The sequence below is a fragment of the Leuciscus leuciscus genome, assembly GCF_965113295.1.
Source record: "Leuciscus leuciscus genome assembly, chromosome: 11".
NCBI classification, from domain to species: Eukaryota; Metazoa; Chordata; class Actinopteri; order Cypriniformes; family Leuciscidae; genus Leuciscus; species Leuciscus leuciscus.
The window spans coordinates 10,893,644-10,912,951 of NC_138735.1; the positions used below are offsets into that span (position 1 = coordinate 10,893,644).

At 36.9% G+C, this 19,308-nt stretch overlaps 1 protein-coding gene and 1 long non-coding RNA gene across 2 annotated transcripts in view; one reads left to right on the forward strand and one right to left on the reverse strand.

Moving 5' to 3' along the window:
* bmp6 (bone morphogenetic protein 6) overlaps nucleotides 1-19,308 on the forward strand; it is a 51,420-nt gene that overhangs the window by 29,344 nt on the left and 2,768 nt on the right. Inside the window, exons 3-4 of the mRNA XM_082184831.1 lie at nucleotides 3,016-3,164; nucleotides 3,755-3,949. Of these exons, the coding sequence (XP_082040957.1) occupies nucleotides 3,016-3,164; nucleotides 3,755-3,949 (344 nt within the window). The remainder of the gene's footprint in view (nucleotides 1-3,015; nucleotides 3,165-3,754; nucleotides 3,950-19,308) is intronic.
* Nucleotides 8,747-14,285, reverse strand: LOC309509886. Its single transcript, XR_014210106.1, has 2 exons — nucleotides 14,184-14,285; nucleotides 8,747-14,141 (listed from the first exon to the last, which is right to left on the reverse strand). It is a non-coding gene; the product is annotated as an uncharacterized lncRNA (long non-coding RNA).

Here is a 19,308-nt window from a genome sequence, read left to right on the forward strand (position 1 = left end):
GAAACAATGGCTTGTAAGAGCATATTTCAATTGATTCCCAACAATGCACACATTAGTTGTTTATCTAGACCATATTTAATATGTTAAAGGGGTTTCGTTTTTTCACCACTAGAAAAAAGGACTATTTTCAAACACTCCCCCTTCTTCCATTATTTGGGTATGTCTGAAATGGATTGCTTGCATACTATTGTAGTCTATCTACAATTATTGTAATTGTAGGAAACGGTATACTTCAGTACATGGCATGTTTAATGTAGTAATTGGGTCTAGATTGGAAACAAAAACAATTATTTCATTGTTTGTGTCAAAAAGTGTCTTCTAGCAGTCAGGTAATAAATTAAAAAGTAATTCTCAGGCTTTACTTACTGCATTGTTGGAAACTGTATTCTTTATAATGTTCTCTGTTTTACACTGTATACTTTGGCAAATGTAGTAGGTCATCATAGGTAGACTTTGCATAGCCTACATAAATCAGCCTGATATGCTATTTTAATATGTTGTAATTTGACCCTTCGCTGAGCCTGGCTTAAAAATGTCAGTTACTAACCAATCCTATTTTTCTAATAAAGTCTATGGAGTATAGTTGAAAACACAATGTTATGGAATTTATCCAGAAATTCAGTAAATCATTTAACTAAATAGCCAAAGATGATGCAAACAGTATTATTTATTTTTTTCAAAACTTTAAATAAATATTAAGAGGTTAATTCTGTAGATTAAGGGGCCGTTTACACAACACCATTTTCAACATAAAAACGGAAAACTTTATGCGTTTTGGCCGTTCATTAACATCACAATGGCGTTTTGGGGGCCTGAAAAAACTAACTTTTGAAAATAGGTTTCAAATTGCACGTTTCTGAAAACGATACCATTATGGTCTTCGCGTAAACTACAAAAACACGAATTTGTGAAAACGGTGACGTCATGCGCATTACATGTTCAGTCTATAGGGTTGCAGTGTTCTTTACAAAGTGACATCGCCAACTGGAAACTACTGGTCTGGCATAATACAATGTTTTTAGTCGTGGATCCGTGTGAATGGGGACATTTTTGACAACGTTAAGTAAAAAAAATTCCGTTTTTAGTACATCATTGATGGGTAAACATACCCTCAACTATTTGTTGTCCCTCATTTCAAAATGGACATGTAAAACATAACAAAAAATTACAATTCAATGTAACTAAATGCTGTTTAAAAAAAAAAAAAAAAAAAATCAGGTCGTGTTGGCTGTAAATAAAGAGTTCACAGTACCATAGTGAATGTGTTATAGAAAAGTTTAGTTCACTTTACACTACTCTTTTCACTTGTAATTTCAGTTGACTGTGAGATTCACAGTAATCACATTACTGCATTTCTGTAGAGACAAGGGGCAGATTAAAATGCTTTGCAATGTCTTCTAGACAATTTCTTCCAGCCAATGTCAGTAATGAATGAAAAAAAACATTTGTTGTATTACAAAAAAACTTGGAGATTGTATTAGAGCTTAGACATTTACATTTATGCATTTGGTTGGCGCTTTTATCCATAGCGACTTATAGTGAATATACATTTTATCAGTGAATGCATGCGTTCCTATGTCATTATATTGGGATATAACTGTTTTGGAGAAATCTGAGATGCATTTTAAAACACTGCCGGTTGTATTTATTTTGAAATCAGGTTCTGTTTTCATGACGATCCATCAATACCTCATGAAAAATCCAGCTTGCCATGACTGTAGAGTTATTACTTTTCTGTTTGTATATATTCTAATCCCTGGTTGTTTTCATGTACATCTGGCCTCCTTGGTAAACCCTCCCAAACCATATGTGAAGACAGTCCTATATGCATGCAATGGCAGCGTGAAGCTATTAAACTATAGGCCTATTTTAACGGCAGCCAATGACAGAGGCAATAAATGCGATTTATGAAACCAAAAAAAAAAAAAAACCTAACACTTCTGACTTTATTATTCCAGTTAATTTAATGTGTCTATAAGAGGCTTTACAGTGGGGGTTTTAGAGTCGGCAGCTCCCCTATGGTCCCGTTCGGACCCTGTGTGACTGGTGGCACTAAACAGAATGAGTCAGCATAAGCATGATGTGTTCATGTCGAATGTGACGTGTGAACCACCAGAGGGAAGAACCTCATATGGAGCTCCTTAGAGTGCGGCTCTAATTAATGAGCAATAAAGAGGGGCTACAGGGACATTCCCAGAACACCTGTGTGACCGACAGCTTTGAAGTGACACGGCCAATGCTTATTACCATGCATAGTGTGTAATTATTATAATGGGACAGGCCTCCCTGTAAGGCTACTATACCTCTGTTCTCAAAATAGGACAAACTGTTATTTTTTAAGATTGTTTACTATTGAATACATGCCTTAAATTGATCGTAAAAAATGGGATGAGGTTTGGAACAGTGAGATACTATAGTTTTTATTCATATTTTTAATGTTTTTACTTTTATGGTTTCCATTTTCATTTTTCGTTTAGTTAAAGGTTTAGTCATTTTGTTGTGTGTTTTACTACTTTTGTAAGGTCTATATAGTTTTATACATTTTAATTTCAGTTTTAGTTTTAGTTATTTTAGTACATCAAGTTGAACTTAATTAAAATTAGAAATGTTACCTTGGTAACTAGCTGAAGTTTTTATAAATATTTCATTTTATTTTATTTCAGTTAACGTTTATTTTATATCAAGCAACATAAATGTTTTTTTTTTTTGTTTTTTTTTGGTTAACATAACAACCTAATTTTATTTAAATTGGAAATATTATTAAAGTTATAAATTACACTAGAACATGTGTTGTAATTTCATTACATATCTAAAGAATGCTGCATTTGCTTTGAAAGTTAACATTTAATACTTATTCTTTCTACCATTTACTTACATATTATCATTACCATTTATTCCATATACTTTTACAGTATTATTTGTAAGAAAGAATATAAAACACTATTAGAGAGGGTCATTGATTCATGTATATAGTGTTTATAACATTTAATGATCTCCAAACTTTTGCATTTGCAGGGATGCCGATCTGTTTCTGCTGGAATCTCGCAGGTTGTGGGCGGCTGAAGAAGGTTGGCTGGAGTTTGACTTTACAGCAACTAGCAATCTCTGGGTGATGAGTCCACAACATAACCTGGGTCTACAGATCAGTGTGGAGACCAGCAGTGGTAAGATAAGTTTAAGATGAGTTCAACCAATATATATGTGTGTGTGTGTGTGTGTGTGTGTGTGTGTGTGTGTGTGTGTGTGTGTGTGTGTGTGTGTGTGTGTGTGTGTGTGTGTGTGTGTGTGTGTGTGTGTGTGTGTGTGTGTGTGTGTGTGTGTGTGTGTGTGTGTGTTTGTGTCTTTGTGTGTGTAGGTCAGGTGATTGGCAATAAACTAGGCGCCTATGAGCCACCATGAGCAAGGATGGCGTTCCAAATAGATTATTTCTAGGGAGTCCATTGCCAGTGAGGTGACTGGGAATGTTAACAGATATTTTTTGGTTGTGTATTATATAGTCCTCATTGGCTAGTTCAACCTATTCATTTTAATTTCCTTTGGTAACTTTAAGTTCAGTTCTGTTCAGTTTGATTCAGTTTGATTTGTGAGTCAACCAGTACAAAGAAGTCTTTCAAAAGAAACCATCTTTGGAACTATGAGTCCTGATGTGACCGCAAACAAACAGCACTTATCAAAGAGATGCTCTACTTATTGATATCTTTGCATCTAAAAAAGATACCTATAGTACTTTCTTTTTCTTTCTTTTTTTTTAAAGGATGGAGCATCAGTCCCAAGGAAGCAGGGTTAGTGGGTCGTGATGGCGCTCTGGAGAGGCAGCCTTTCATGGTGGCCTTTTTCAAAGTAAGCGAAGTCCGTATTCGCACTGCCCGGTCAACGGGCAGACGTCGTCAACAGAACCGCAATCGCTCCAACAGTCCACAGGAGGCGACAAAGGGAACCGCTCATACAGGTTAGCCATTTGTATTTCCCATATTGTGAAATAAGCCGCTTCCTATATTTTTTGTTTCTAAACAACACAAGTTTAATACGCACTTTAAGGCAGAAATCAGCCGTCCAGTCTGTTATAATATTTCAGAAGATGTTGACCTGGATAGTCTGAATCTGATAAGTTTTATTGAGTCCAGATATACCCCTTCAAAATGAAAATCTGGACTCAATAAATGTCTTTAAGATCCTTTTGAGAATTCATTTAGGAAGCAGCACATATGTAGGCCTGACATCATTTGTCCTGATTTGAAGTTCTTTGCCAGGTCCTCATCAATGTAAACCTGTAAGAGATAAGTAGAATTTTTTATTTTTTTTTATATAGGACCTAAACTTTTAGGCATAAATTATACTGTACGTGAACACAAACTCTTCTAGCTAAACAAGCTTGAATTCATTCATTGTTGCATCACAAAAATGCATTTAAAAGCACAATGCAAGTACACAATGCATTATCAATAGGGGCACAATAGTGTGCATTAACCTAAACTGTCTTCTTTTATGGTTAGTTTTTTTTTTTTTTTTTTTTTTTTTTAACTAACCTAAGTTAGCTAAACTGTTGCTGGCATGTCTATAGCTGATTAATATAACACATTTGGTTAAATGGCACAAACATTTAAAAGAAACTCAGTCGGCCTCAAGAATGCAAGCGATAGCCTATACTTCAAGCGAAATCGAAGAATGAACTGGTGTGACATAATTTCGAACAAAATCATGGCCAAAAGGAAGTTTGCTTTGGGTTTGTTTTGGTAGTTCAAAACAGCTTGCCAAATCGAACAAAAGTTTGCTCTGGCTGGTAAACACCTTCAAACAATTATTTGTCCTTAGTGAACACACAATAGGTAGGTGTGGCTCTGAGGCTCCGCCTTCTTTGAGGAGGAAATCTTCTTTGGTTCATTTCCTCTGTTCAGTCTGTCATGGTCTGATGTCCACGATTAAAAACATGAACACACAGGAGTGCTGCATTATTTTAGAAAAAAAATAATTGTAATTCTAATTGAAAAATACACTGACATTGTGTTTTTTTTGTTTTTTTTTATACTGTAAAGCTGCTGCTTTAAAGCAATATATTGTGTAAAATGCTATATAAATAAACATGACGTGACTTAACTGGAGTGCCAAACATTTCCACATCGCTATGATCATATGGTTTCTCAACTACTGTTTTCTCACCGCTGCCATTTTTTGTTGTGTGCTTATTTTGTCATTGAAAGGAAAGTGCGCAGCTGCGGCACATATTTCTATATTTATCTAAGCGGCACTCACAGCAGCGTGGACAGCGTTGGGATGTTCTAAACTATTAAACTAAACTATTATTGGAATTATGCAAAGTGAACCCTGAGCATGTTGTAGTCAAAATGTACATTTTGCATTCTTACAATAAGTATGTAATCATTTTAACAGGCCTAATGACATTAATAACTGAACATTTTCCCAAATAATTCCATACTGAATCAAACTCAAAATCCCATCCCATATTCAACTGAGGATAATTAGCTGAATACCTTAAAGTACCCCAATTATGCTATTTTTAAGGTTCCTAATATTGTTTTGGAGGTCTCCTACAAGAGGTAAAAAAAACAACTTTTCAAAAAACACTTTAAAAGGGGTCATATAATGTCATTTTTGCACAAGCTAATATGATTCTTTAGGGTCTAAATTAAAAGTTTGTAATATACTTTAATTAAAAATTCTCATTAGTATTGTAAGAAAACACTAATTTTACCTGGTCAAAAACAGCTCTGTTTTCAGCACGCCGTTTAAGTGCATGTGTCTTTAAATGATAATGAGCTTTTCTCACCCAGCCCCTCTGTTCTGTGCGCACACTGTTTGTAACACAATAACAATAACGCATTGTTCATTATAACCATGGGATTATGAATTATATTGAGAACGTCATACATAGAAAACATGCTGTAATGTACCCTGAGTGTAAAAATAGCAGCATTCATCTTGAAGCGTGCAAGCGATTGGCAAAGATTAATATAAAGATTAATATAAAGGTCAATAAAACGTTACACTCACTTCAGTTCTTCTGATCCTTTTTTCAGGAGCAGCTTCTTAGCAAATAACCAGCTTTACTGACCCTCGTTTGTAAAGCAGTCTGGTGTGTGAAATGATTCGCGCAAACATGAAAGCATTGACGTTGATCGTGAGTAATATTCCCTTCGAAAACAAACTCAGCCACTGCGTCTTCAGCTGTACGGATTTAGGAACATCAACATGACTGCTGTGTTCGTTATTGCACCGAAGAACAGAACACCACAATAACTTAGACGCCATTCTACTCAGTGCTCCAGCTATCAACACTGAACACGCCGGTCGGCGCGGGCTATGATTGACAGCACGCTCACGAGGGCGCGAGGGCGGGTCTGTGTTGAAACGCTCCTGTCAATCAACCATCGTGGGAGGGGCGTCGATATTGTGACGTGACAAAATCGAACAGCTTGATTTGAGATGGGAGGAAACATATAAGAAGATTTTTTTTAAAACACTGGATGGATTTTTATCATTTTATGATGGTTGTGTACAGGCACTGCCAACACACATTTCAGTACAATCAGCTTGTAAAAGTGCATGTACCATTATATGACCCCTTTAATTTTCTCATACTATACATTGCACATCACATCGTTTCTCAAGGAGTTGGAAAACTGATCTTTTGGTCTCTCTAAACCCCTCCTTGCCCTCAGCCTACTCTTCTCTAATTGGTCAGATGCCCCAGTCTGTTGTGATTGGTCTGCCGCTTACAGCGCATGTCGGAAACGAAACTCCTATTAACATATCTGAATTTCTCTGGAGGTTTTCCTTAGCGTTTGACTGACTGTGATATGAATGTTGGCTTCGTTTTTTCTGTATCAATGCCAGTGTAAGTCTTTATCCTTTTGAAGTGCATACAAAGTGGATTTGCAGCTCCAAAAACACGTTCTTCTTGACACGAACCAAACTCTTCCATGCCTCAGAAGCAACTACAGTTTTTGAGGGCGGGTCAAAGTAAACGTTGTTCGCAGGCAGCCAAAAATCTGGCATTATGCACATTTTTTACATTGTTACGTAGGTATGTAACAGGAATTAAGATTGGAATTGCTGATGACTCGTGTCAGCAGTTCAGAATACATTTTTAGAGACATTAACTTTTTCTTTTTTTTATCGTGCACTATGCACGACAACTTTGCAGACATTTTACATTCACAAACAGCTATATTACACACTACAGGAAAGGTAATATTTGAAAAAGCATAATAGGGACACTTTAAATGGGTACCTTTCTAGTTTAAATAAGAACAGTAGAGGACAGCAGGGTCTTAATCCAGTTTCTGCTTCTCATTATTGCCCTGGTTTTGGGGTGGTCTGAAAGCCTAGTGCTAACACCCCACATAATCCAGAGCTAATTGTGAATGTGAGGCCTCCAAACATAAAGGACATTAGGGCTAAAAACTGTATATTTATCATCACTTATCAAAGTCTATGAGTTTAATTCACATAGCTGGATACATTTGAATTGGAACTGTTTTTTTTTTTATGTGCTTTAACATGCTTATATTTTCATTTCTTTTGTCGGGAACAGTGATTTCTATCTACTTTTATTTCATAATTATTTGTGTTTGGCAAAACATTCAGTGTATGTTCAAGACTACAATACATTTAATTGACGTAAATACATATTACGCATGCAATGCATCCTGAAAAATTTACACCAGTGCCATATGTAAGTCACACACCACACTGTTTCACCCATTTATACAGTAGTGATTAAACACAAAGCTTCTAAACCTCACAAGCTATGTGTCTTGTCTAATGAGGAAAATCTGCTTAATTTGTCCTGAAGGATTGGACTTTATGTAACCCAAAACATCAACCCCTCTCCTCGGCTCGACTTGGGATGTCTGGAGTGTAAATATTTATATTTGGAGCAGGAAGTTTCGAGGCCGTTGTGACAGCCGTCCCCTCGTGGCAGTGTTGAGAAGGCATATGGTTCCAATATGAAATCACTCTTATCCAGAGCCGATCAGCCCTATACGCACACTACGCAAGTTGTGTAGGGCCCCGAAAATTACTCAGGGCCCCTCCTCCCCCTCGTGTCAAAGCGACTCAGTCAAAGTTTAAAGGGGTGGTTGATTATGATTTCACTTTTCTAACTTTAGTTAGTGTGTAATGTTGCTGTTTGAGCATAAACAACATCTGAAAAGTTACAACACTCAAAGTTCAAAGCAAAAGAAGATATTTGCTTTTAAAGAAATCGTTTTTTAAGGACTACAACAAACAGCTGGCGAAGACTACACGACATTCCTCCCGGGTTAGTGACATTACAAACCCTAGAATTTACATAAACCCCGCCCCCGGGAACGCGATTTATAGATTATCATGACAGAATATGCTAATCAATGACTAGAAGAGAGTTAACTCCACATCAGCAATATAAATTCATCAACTAACCATTCAGAAATGTCCTGTTGCATTCTACATGTTGTCACTTCTTCTTGAGTCTCTCCATCATTGTCTGACTCTGGTTTGAACATAAAAGGCTAAAAGTTTTTGAAAATTTCACACATGCTCTTGAAGCTCTGCCCGGAGCAGCAGCTCATTTGCATTTAAAGGGGCAGACACAAAAAACTGTGCGTTTTTGCTCACCCTCAAAAAGTGAGAATTTAACATGCTATATAAAAATATGACAACAACATGAGAGTGAATTGCGGGAACAGCTATCTGGTAGACTTGTGTTCTCTCCTCTCCAATTTTGATGTCAGCAAAGAACAGTAAAGTTAAAGGGATATTTCACTGCTGGAAAGATGAATATGTATTTAAATTGGGTCATTTATGTAGTAGAAATGTGAAATTATTTTAGAAGTTGGTGCCTTCTAGACTTAGAAAAGCCAGCAAATGTATTTTTGGCTCATGTGGATGAAAGACAACAACTCCCAGAATGCACTTGCTTCGCTACCCTACGAGGCCACTCCCAAGCCACGCCTACCGGTTACAGAGGGCAGTATAGGAAGAAATGATACAAATAGGCTACTAGTTGACTTGAAACTGAAAGGATGCCGTTTTTTCGTGAGATTCCCCCATGGGCGGGTTGAAAACATGCGGAACTAGCTCCTACTACTGGCTGTAGTCTCTCGCCTCTGGCCAAAAAAGCCTCCTATGACACAAAATGACGATTTTTGCGTCATCTGAGTTTTTTTTCCAGACACACAATACAGAAATCTCTCGTCTCAGGGGGACATGAGGGAGGGAAGCATGTCTTGCCTGCTAATGCCGGCCACTTCCAGGGCTGTGTTCTGTGACTTTGTGCCTGACAAAAAAAGTGAGAGTGAAATACAACTATTTATTACGTTTGATAAACGACAAAGGGCAACAGCGTTTGTTTATAAACTCCAGCTCGGAAAAGATAATCGTGCCGCGCGTTAAGATGGGTTCATATGCGTGTTCGCGAAATGAAACGTGCACTTTCCAGCAAAACATCTGTGGGAACCAGTACAATATGGGCATGATGGCACTCCTCATTATAGGCGCACATACTTTTAAAACAAGACAATGATTATCTAGTCTCCAGGTCAGTTTAGTTACAACTCTGCAGTAAAGCAAGATGGAAAGCAATGTATTGTCATTGACTATTGATTAATAGGCTATATTGCATTTCAAATGTTGATTGGCTGGACGCACTGGTCAATATGGATGCACATCCCTCAGTAAATAATAACCATCAAGTATCATGTGTTGCTTTTATCATTTAAAACACAGCTATGGCAAGCCATTTTTAGCTTTTATTCATTCACAGGATGAATTTTTTATATCAATAATTAAATTTGTACTATTTAAAATGTGAATTATTGATATTAAGAATGTACTTTTTCAATGTCTATTTCTGATATTAGGAATTACATTTTCATTAGTTGTTAAAGGAGGGAGGATTGTAGTGGGAGCACTGGGGTGTCAGGTGTGTATGTGGCAATGGCAAATGGTTTACATGGCTTACATGGGTCAGGTAGTTGGGTCCCTTAACAGAATTTTGCTTAGGGCCCCAGGGAGGTCAGGATCGGCTCTGCTCTTATCAAAGCATTCATAGACTGCCTGTGAGTGCTGCATCTTGACCCATATTGAGAGATACAAGAGCACTATAGTTATAGTCTCTCTAATTGCTAAATCCAATGTTGGGAAATAACTTTTGGGGTGGAAATGTGTTTCAGAGTCAAGATAAAAGAAAACAACAAATATTATTTAATATATAAAATATAACAACTTTTTTTATTATAAAAACTTATGATGATGATGATAATTCCGATAACAGTTATGATAAATTATTTGAAAACTAAACATTTAATAAATATTATGTAATATAGTTGTATTTGAGGGGAAAAAAAAGTGTGCACTGATGCAGTCACTTGATTGTGTAATAAATGAACCATCCCTGTTGACATTACAACTGATTTCTTTGTTTAATATAAATCAGTGCTGAATAGAAATCTGTTTGAAGATTGTCAGAATCCAATCATATCCGGAATATGATGCAGTGTTGTTATTGTTGAGTAAAACTAAAACTGTCAAAAATAGTTTTCATTAATTAAAATATAAAACTGAAATAAAATAAAATAAAATATAAGGTAATACTTTGATTGTCCATTTTAGACATTGAAAGTAATTTTGCACCTAGCCTACATGTCAACTACCAGTCATGATAGTATTAGTAGACTGTCTGCTTAATATCTGCTAACACTTTTGTATGCTCCCCCAACAGACATTCTACTGACTATAAGTAACTTTGTCATGTCAAGTACATCAACTTATTCTACTAACCCTAACCTAACCGAACCTAACCTAACAGTCTACTAATACTCTAATAAGAGTTAGTTGACGTAGTTGCAAACTTACTTACTTAGTAGAATGTCAAAGTAAAGTATTAAAAAAAAAAATTGATAAAAAATGAAATAAATAAAAACAGAACTAAAATGAAATAAGCTGAAGTACTAAAATTACTAAAACTGTAATAAAATAAATTAAAGCCGAATAGAAATATAAAAAATGACAAAAGCACATAATAAAATTACAAAACTATAAAATTAAAACAGAAAATATAAAAGTAAAAGCTAATTCAAAACCTTAGTAAAATAGTAATACTAAAATAACACTGATATAAAATGATTAATTAAAAATATATATATATTTTTTTTTTTACAGCAGTACTGCAAAAACGTAATAATTAAAATGGCATGTCATTATATTCAGATTACAGTAATGACAAGCATATTTTTGCACTATAGTAATGTGCTTGATTGTCATGAAAATAATGTCACAATGCAAACAAATTGTAATGATCCTAAAAACAGGCTTCATTTATCTTTTCTTTCTTTTGATTCCGGGCAGAAAAATGACCCTAACAATCTTCTTGACAGGTTTCACCCTTTGAAAATGATTTCTGTCTCTATGAGCCTCCAATTCAGGCAAAGCACTTCACGTGCGATTAGAGCTTTGACACTGTTTCTAAAGCTTTGACTGTTTGTGAAAACAAAAAAGCACATTAAGCGCTAATGCTTGGCTAGAGGTGTGCGGGGGAGCTCGCCGGCCTTTGGCCCGAGGGAAGTTAACAAGCGTCTAGCTCAGCTCAGTATGTGCCGCCCCAGCGCTAGACCTGTAATTACCTCTGTGCTGTTATTAGGTGCTGGGCTAAAATGCCTGACCACGTTAACAGTATCGCTTAAAGAATTATAATAACACGGCACTGTCCAGCTGCGGTTTTTCATCTCCCCTCCCTCAGCCCTCCTTTTGTTTACCGTTGGTGTAATTAGACATCGGCAAGCTCTGGGGATGGAGGTTTAATAACCACAGTGATGAAAGACAGGAAGAGAGATAAACTTCACATGGACGCAGACAGCACTCACATTCTCTTTCAAGTCATCAAGGGAGCGGGGTGAGACAGCCTCCCTGCCTCAGCTCTTTCCAGGATGGATGTTATTCCATGCGGAACGCCGTGTCCATTACTCCAGAATGCCGTCACCACCAGGAATGTCATTGTGTAATTGCTCCAAAGAGAAGCTTTTCGTGAGAGGCATCTGTGAGATTTCATTGCAGTCACCCATGTTTTTGTCTTTTGGTCAAGAATCCACGTGTGTATCTTGGCATGTGCTTTTGACAGCTTTTGGCTGTAAATGTCAAACCAAAAAGGCCATAAAGCTAATATAACTTTTCTATTAACAGTTCTTGAACATCTGCGTTCTGCCACCAATACTCTGAAAGTGATTCATGAGCTGCAACAGAGCTGCACTCATGACTATCACAGTAATAAGAAATTAATGTATCATCTTCTTCATTTGTTAATTAATAAATCTTATTCAGTATGTAGTTAGGTCTAATTATGATTTTATTTATTGTTTAGTAGAAATACTAAAAAAGAAAAATGTATTGATCTGTTAAAGTGCCCCAATTATTCTATTTTTAGTATCTTACAATAGGTTTACATGCATCTAAGGTCAAAAAGCACTTTAATTTTCTCATAATATGCATTGCAGCCTCACCGCTTTTCTCAGTGTCTGAAACGGTTCAATAAAGGATTATCTCTTAACCCATCCTGTCTGAGAGCCTACTCTGCTCTGATTGGTCAGATGGCCCAGTCTGTTGTGATTGGTCTACCGCTTGCGGAAACAAAACCCCATTACCATATCTGAATTTACGCTCAGGAAGCTTCCTCAGCACTTGATACACAGTCAAACAAACGGTAACAACAGTTTTTACCATATCAATTCAAGTCCGAGTCCTCAGCCTTTTAATGTCGACAACATAACCCAAACTCAGCTACAACGACAGTGTTTTAGGACAGGTCTAAGTAGACGTTGTTTGTGGGCAGCCAGTGAAGACCATAGGCTGGCATCATGCAAATTTGTTACAAACCTATGCAGGAATTTAGACTGGAATTACCAACGCTATCTCACAACCAATTTGTACGAAGTGAGTAAAAGGTGGCTAATTCGTAATTTGTCTAAACCCCAGTGATTGGTAGGTTTATGGACGGTTGTCAGGGGTAAGTCATTCGTACAAATTCATATAAATTGGGCAACTCGTAAAATATATACGATTTAGCAAAAATTTTATGAATTCGTACAAGTGAGGTTGACAATATACAATATCTTCATTTATCTGCACTTAGCAGACCTTCTACATTCACAAACAGATAGATTACACACTACTTGAAAGGTGAAATCTGAAAAAACATAGTGGGGGCACTAGAATCAGAACTGTTTAGTAGAATCAAATCAGAAGCAGAATCATTAAATTCCTTGTGATAGTCATCCCTACATATGATAAGCAGGCAGCGGTCTTCATTCGAGGGCCAGCAGAGGCCCACAGGACCCATACACAGCAGTAACAGTGTGGCATTAAATTTTACAGGCAGGAAGAGAAGCGCTTTATGGGGTACTACAAATCTGGCCTTTACACTCAATGAAACTCCACACTAAATATCTGCTTTACTCCTAAAGAGCCCTTGACAGTAAATACTGGCAGTAAATAAAGGAAATGTAGAGGTAAACAAAACTGGAGTGTGTGAATAGTCTGAATTCAGTGTGTTAAGGCTGGTCCACACTAAAAGATTTTTTAAATCTTATCAGATTTTCAAAATGTGAGAGACAACAAACATGACGATAAAAAAAGTGCCTTTAGAGTAAACAAACATGGCGGACGACGAGCAAGAAGAAATGGTGATAATATGTTTGGACTGAAAAATCGCTTTCACATGACAATCTACAGTGTGTGCATGTTTGTCCTCTGCATTCCCCACACACAACAACATTTCTGATCGTAAATATTTAACATTTAACATTTGCGATCGGTGCTGTCCTGACGTTCTTCTGACCAGATTCAATCACTCTTAACACACATCACACCACAGGAAAATCTGATAAGATAATCTTAGAACCATCAAGATAATATGGACTTTACTTAGAATTGTCGTAAGGATTGGGCCCAAAATCGGCCCAATTATCTTGTAACTTATGGGTGCCTTTAGTGGTGCCTGTTTTGGTTCATGGTTCATGTTCATGTTGAATACATGTAGATGCATCATATTTGGGTGACTAACAAAAACAGTTCCAGGGTTAAGAAATTATATTCTGCATGAAGATGAAGCCTGTTTTAGGACCATTACGACTTGTGTTTTCTTGCCATTTCTCATGACTGTAATATGAAAAATACTATCATTAGCATTATACAGCCAGAGTTTCCCTTTTGTGTTTGGTTATACTTTCCATAATTCTCAATGATGAATACAGCCCAGACAAGATATAAACAATGACATATTACCATTACTGGTATAAGTATTGGTCATAAAAATGCCTTTGTTTTTTATGCATATTAAAATACCTTTAGATTTTTGGGGGGAAATATAACCCTTCAGGAAATGTACCCATTTAAAAATACTTTATAAGTGGATCAAAAGAAGAAAATGGCCAATATTCATCTTAAGCAATAGCAAAATGCTGTTTAAAATAGTATAAAAGGGAGAATAGCATGTCACACCACAGGACATGTCAACTTCCCATATGTATGAGTTGTGTGTAACTAATGTGTCAAAATCTGCCGTTCTTTGGTTGTAGTTTGGCCTTATTCTCAGGCCTGTGGTTAGGTGTAGAACATTCTTGACTATAAATGTCACAGTTGGGGATCTGTGTAAGACAGGTTCACTGCTCGGGATCAGAGAGGAAGGGGACCCCTGGGGGACCGACTAAAAGGCCACTCGGGAGAGCTCGGGGGCCACTCCTGCTGGCGGATTTATCTCAGTAAATATTTACCCTAGTCCTGCCAGACAGAGTGAGAGAAATAAAAGAAGGGGTCTTACTTTGGGGGCTAAAGAAGGCCAGAGATTTCACACTGCAACTCAAGCTGTAAACCCAGTACCTATAGTTTAAACAGAAATTATTTTAAAATAATCAATTTCAGTTAGTCAATACTGAATATATTAATATTCTCTTTTAACTGAAAATGAAAGCAAACTACAACAATGATTTGTCAATACTACAGGGTATACAATGGACATTTGATTGGGCAAATCAGCATTTGATTTTATTCTCCTCTAAACCACTAGATGACACTTATCGCAGTACTTTCCTAAATATCTGCGTTTTACTATTCACATGGAAATTTGTCTGATTCATGACTCAATTGGGGGCAGCAATGCAATGTTGATTCTATTAATTTTATGTTTTTGTTTTTGTTTTTTTATTTTTGTTTTTTTAAATGTTATAGATTTATGTAGCAATTGACTGTTTTTTTAAATGTTATAGATTTATGTAGCAATTGACAATCAATAAAATTACCAAATATATTTTGAAACAAAAGTCTTGATAATGATTTTCAGGTTTGATCAAGGTAATTCAATAATTACCTAGTTCTGGCATGAAACTCTAGATGGAGCAGGCTGATAGGTCTAACTCATTTGGGAGCATTCATGTCATTATCTACATAGCACAGCTGATTGGTTGTTTAATGAGCTGCCATGAGAATCCTCCACCTTCCCCAGCTCCACCTGTATAAATCTGCTACGGGGGTTAATTTATGTATGTTACATACTGTAAGCAGCAGCAGCACACAGCAATGTCTATGAATGTATTGGCAGTAGCAAGTCTCGGTACTTTGTCCAAGACCAAATACTTTAACATTGCCATATCCATTACCATGCCAATCTCTGTTACCATGCCAGTCTCCTGAGATCTGTCATTACAGAACTGAAGAATATGGAAAAGTATGGTATTTGGGATAAAAATCGCCCCTGCTGTTGGGGCTAAAGGCACAATAATTGACATGATAATAAATAGCTGGTTGACTTTTTACATTTATTGACATGACATTGGTAGATTCAGATAGTTAATAAAATGTATCAGTTGGGCACCCAATTAACATTTTAATGACAGTATTTTATTAAATACAATCACAGCTTTAAGACCAAAAAGCTTTTGCCAACCAGTTGCATCAACAGTGGATTTTCAACTAACTTTCTCCTAAAGGAGAAAGTGGGAAACACCTTAGCCCTGGATGATTGTTGATTTCTTAGGATGACCTCAGAGATTTGTCTACACACTCACCATGTGGTTTCAGTTACAGCCTTAATTTCTTCTCTACATTACTCAGAGACAATCATGTTGTTAATAAAGGTAGTTTTTTTTAGATGAATAATGTGAACTGTCCAAAACATTCTTAATTTGAAAGATTTTTGCTATTATCTTAAGAAAAGCACACTTGTTATTTCAGAGATAATCACAATATATTTAAACACAGGAAATATGCAGTGCAAATTTGGTCAGTTCTATCTAAGGGCGCTTTCACACTGGCAGTTTAGTGCGGACCGGGGCACGGTTCGCATGAAAAATCGCTAATGTGAACGCTGTCATCGGACCCGGGTGCGCACTAGAGTACCGAACCCGAGACTACCTGGAGGAGGTGGTCTGAGCTCGGTTGCTCCCGAACCGTGGTGCGGTTCGCGTTAATGTGCAAGCAACACGGACTCGGGTGCGCGCTTGTTCAGGAAGTATAGTATCCCGCGCATGCGTATCACTGTCGATATCATTGTTTGATTGCGTTTGCGATGACGTAAGATCACTGCAAACGCACCTGGGTTCGATACAATTAATTGAGTGTGAAACCAGACCAACGCTGCGGGGGGCGCCGGGAACTAGCGCACTCGGGTTCGGACCGCAGCAAATGAACCCAGTGGAAAAACGCCCTTAATGTTGAGAGCCGTGCTTTAGTTGAATAATTTATTTGTAAGTCCATCTACATTATCAAGTATCATTTGACAAAAAATAAAAATGAAAAATCAGTTTGTAATTGTTTTCATTTATTTGTGTTTTTGTAGAATGTCTAGTTTAATTTTGAGCAAACATTAGAAAGAAACACCTTTTCTATCTTCATGGCTATAGGCACTTTATCTGCATGTCTAGGCATAGCGATGTTATAGGGTGAAGTTAAAGAGGCCATATTATGCCCTTATTTAGTTTAGGTTTTCATGCTTGAATGTTCAAAAACACATAATTTTCCACATATTTTACATTGTTGTAGCATCTCTCTTCCCAGTCTGTCAGTAAAGCTCTGTTTAGTTCCTGTTTCTATAAATCCCAATCCTTCCAAAAAGCACAATGTGCTCTGATTAGTCAGCTGGAACAGTGTGTTGTGATTGATCAACTGCTTTGCGTGTTTTTCGGAAATATCACTCCCCTTATCATAACTGTGAGTTTCAACAAACTACTAACTCAACTCAACCTGACCTCGCCCCTTTTTAGCATATGCCCTGGGCGGGAATTATTTAAATGAGGAATTTTGGGACGTAAGCTCCTGGAAAGAAACCCAAGACTACAATTGAGGCATTTCAGGGAGTTCAGAAACTGTGCTTACTGATAGATATAACTCCCTTTGTAGTGGACTTTGTGCTTTGTAAATTTAAAGACCTATTTCATAATAGGTCCTATTTAAGCTCATCATTAAACCAACATAGGCTCATTGGCTCAAATGTGCCTCTTCCTACATTTTTGCAGAACTCCAAACATGTATGAAAACATTCAAAGCACTGCACTTTCCAGCTGAAATAAACACTCGAGGAAGTAAAACACCAACAACTTTTGTTCTTTTTCATACAAAAATTTATTATGATTACAGGGCAGATTATAAAAATAATAAAGACTTTTTTGTGTGTGGTTCCTATGTTATGACCTCGAAACACTTTTACAATATTCCATAATTTGTAAACTAATAAACTGTAATGAACACTTACTGGACAGTTCACTTTTGAAAGTGGAACGAAACATGCAATAGGCAATGTAACATCATTTTGCAGAAATGTGGCCACAGGCGTATTTTTCCAATGAGCCTGGGTTGCATTATACATTACCACCAGGTTCATGACTGACTTGGATGTTGTTAGTGTTGTTGAGCCCAGCTGGACTGTGATGTTGTGTGGAATTGCCAGGCTGGCTTAGTTGTAAATATTGTGTATATTGACAAGAAAAGGGGCCCAAGCATCGAACCCTGGTGTACCCCAGTCATTAGCTAGTGTGTTTTAGACACCTCCCCAGGGCGGTTTCCATCTAATGTCCTACAAAGTGTTTCCTGCAAATGTGAAACCAATGTACAAACTTAGGGGAACACATTTTGTGTGCTGCAAGCGAAATAAAGATTTGTTGTGTTGATCATATGTACATTATTATTATTATCAAACCATTAAATATTTACTTCGACAGGTGTATGTATTAGTTGTTTTTCTCAGCTGTATAATGGGTTTTCATTGACAAGTTGAATCAACATATAATGTTTTGTCTTATGAGAGCAGTAAATTAAATTTACTTACATCATAATGTCATTACAGTAATGAATTACAGTATGGTATCATTAGGGAGGCTTCAGCAGCCTGTTTGAAAAGAAAACAAACAGTATAACAGCCAGTATGCTCTCAGACATGGCAAAAGTGTGGTGTATGGGATTGTGGGGGGGTAGTTTGATCAAATGTGGTGGTACTTATTCTAACTACCTGTCTTGCATGGCATGTCTTGACACTGTTTTGGTTAGCAAGATCTCTGGATGGCCAAAGTTTTGCTCTTTGGGGGCGGGAACTAAAAAAAATAAAATAAAAAAAAAAACAGGAAGGGATTGCAGCTGGACTGAACTGATATCATAGTTTTCTCTCTCCTCTCTCACTCCACTGCACTTAGCAAAAATTACCAAAAAAAAAAAAAGTGTATGAGAACACCAGTGGAAAGATTGTGTCAGAGTTTGAATTCAGAGCAGGAGTCAGTGCCAGAGATGACCTTCCCCTTCAGAAAACCCAAACCTACCTGCTGCTGACATGTGGCTAGTTCACGGGGTGGAGCCGTACAGATAATTGATATAAACTGTAAATGTTGCTGACAGCAACTGGTAAAGTGGTAGAGGACACATTGTTGCAAAGCAAATGTTTTGTGATGTTGACAGGATTAGCAGTCTCACTTCAAATATTGTCTTTATTCTGGTTTTGAGACTAATTTTAAATTGAGGAATTTTAAAGGCACCGTATTGGCTAGAAGTGCACCAAATATATTTCATGTGATTGACAAGAAATGCCTTAGACGCCCTCCTGTTCCAAATCTGTATGACGTTCTTCCTTACATGGAGCATGAAAGGAAATGTAAGGCTAAAAATAAAGCCTCAGTCACCATTTATTTTCACTGTATGGAATTAAGATGGAAAGAAGGTTTAAAAGTGACTCTCATTCAGCAATTTGGATTCAAAATTCAGTTATACTCAACTCTGAGTAAATGATGACAGAATTTTGATGTGTACTTTTGTGTTAGTAAGCAAATTATTTTTTTAATT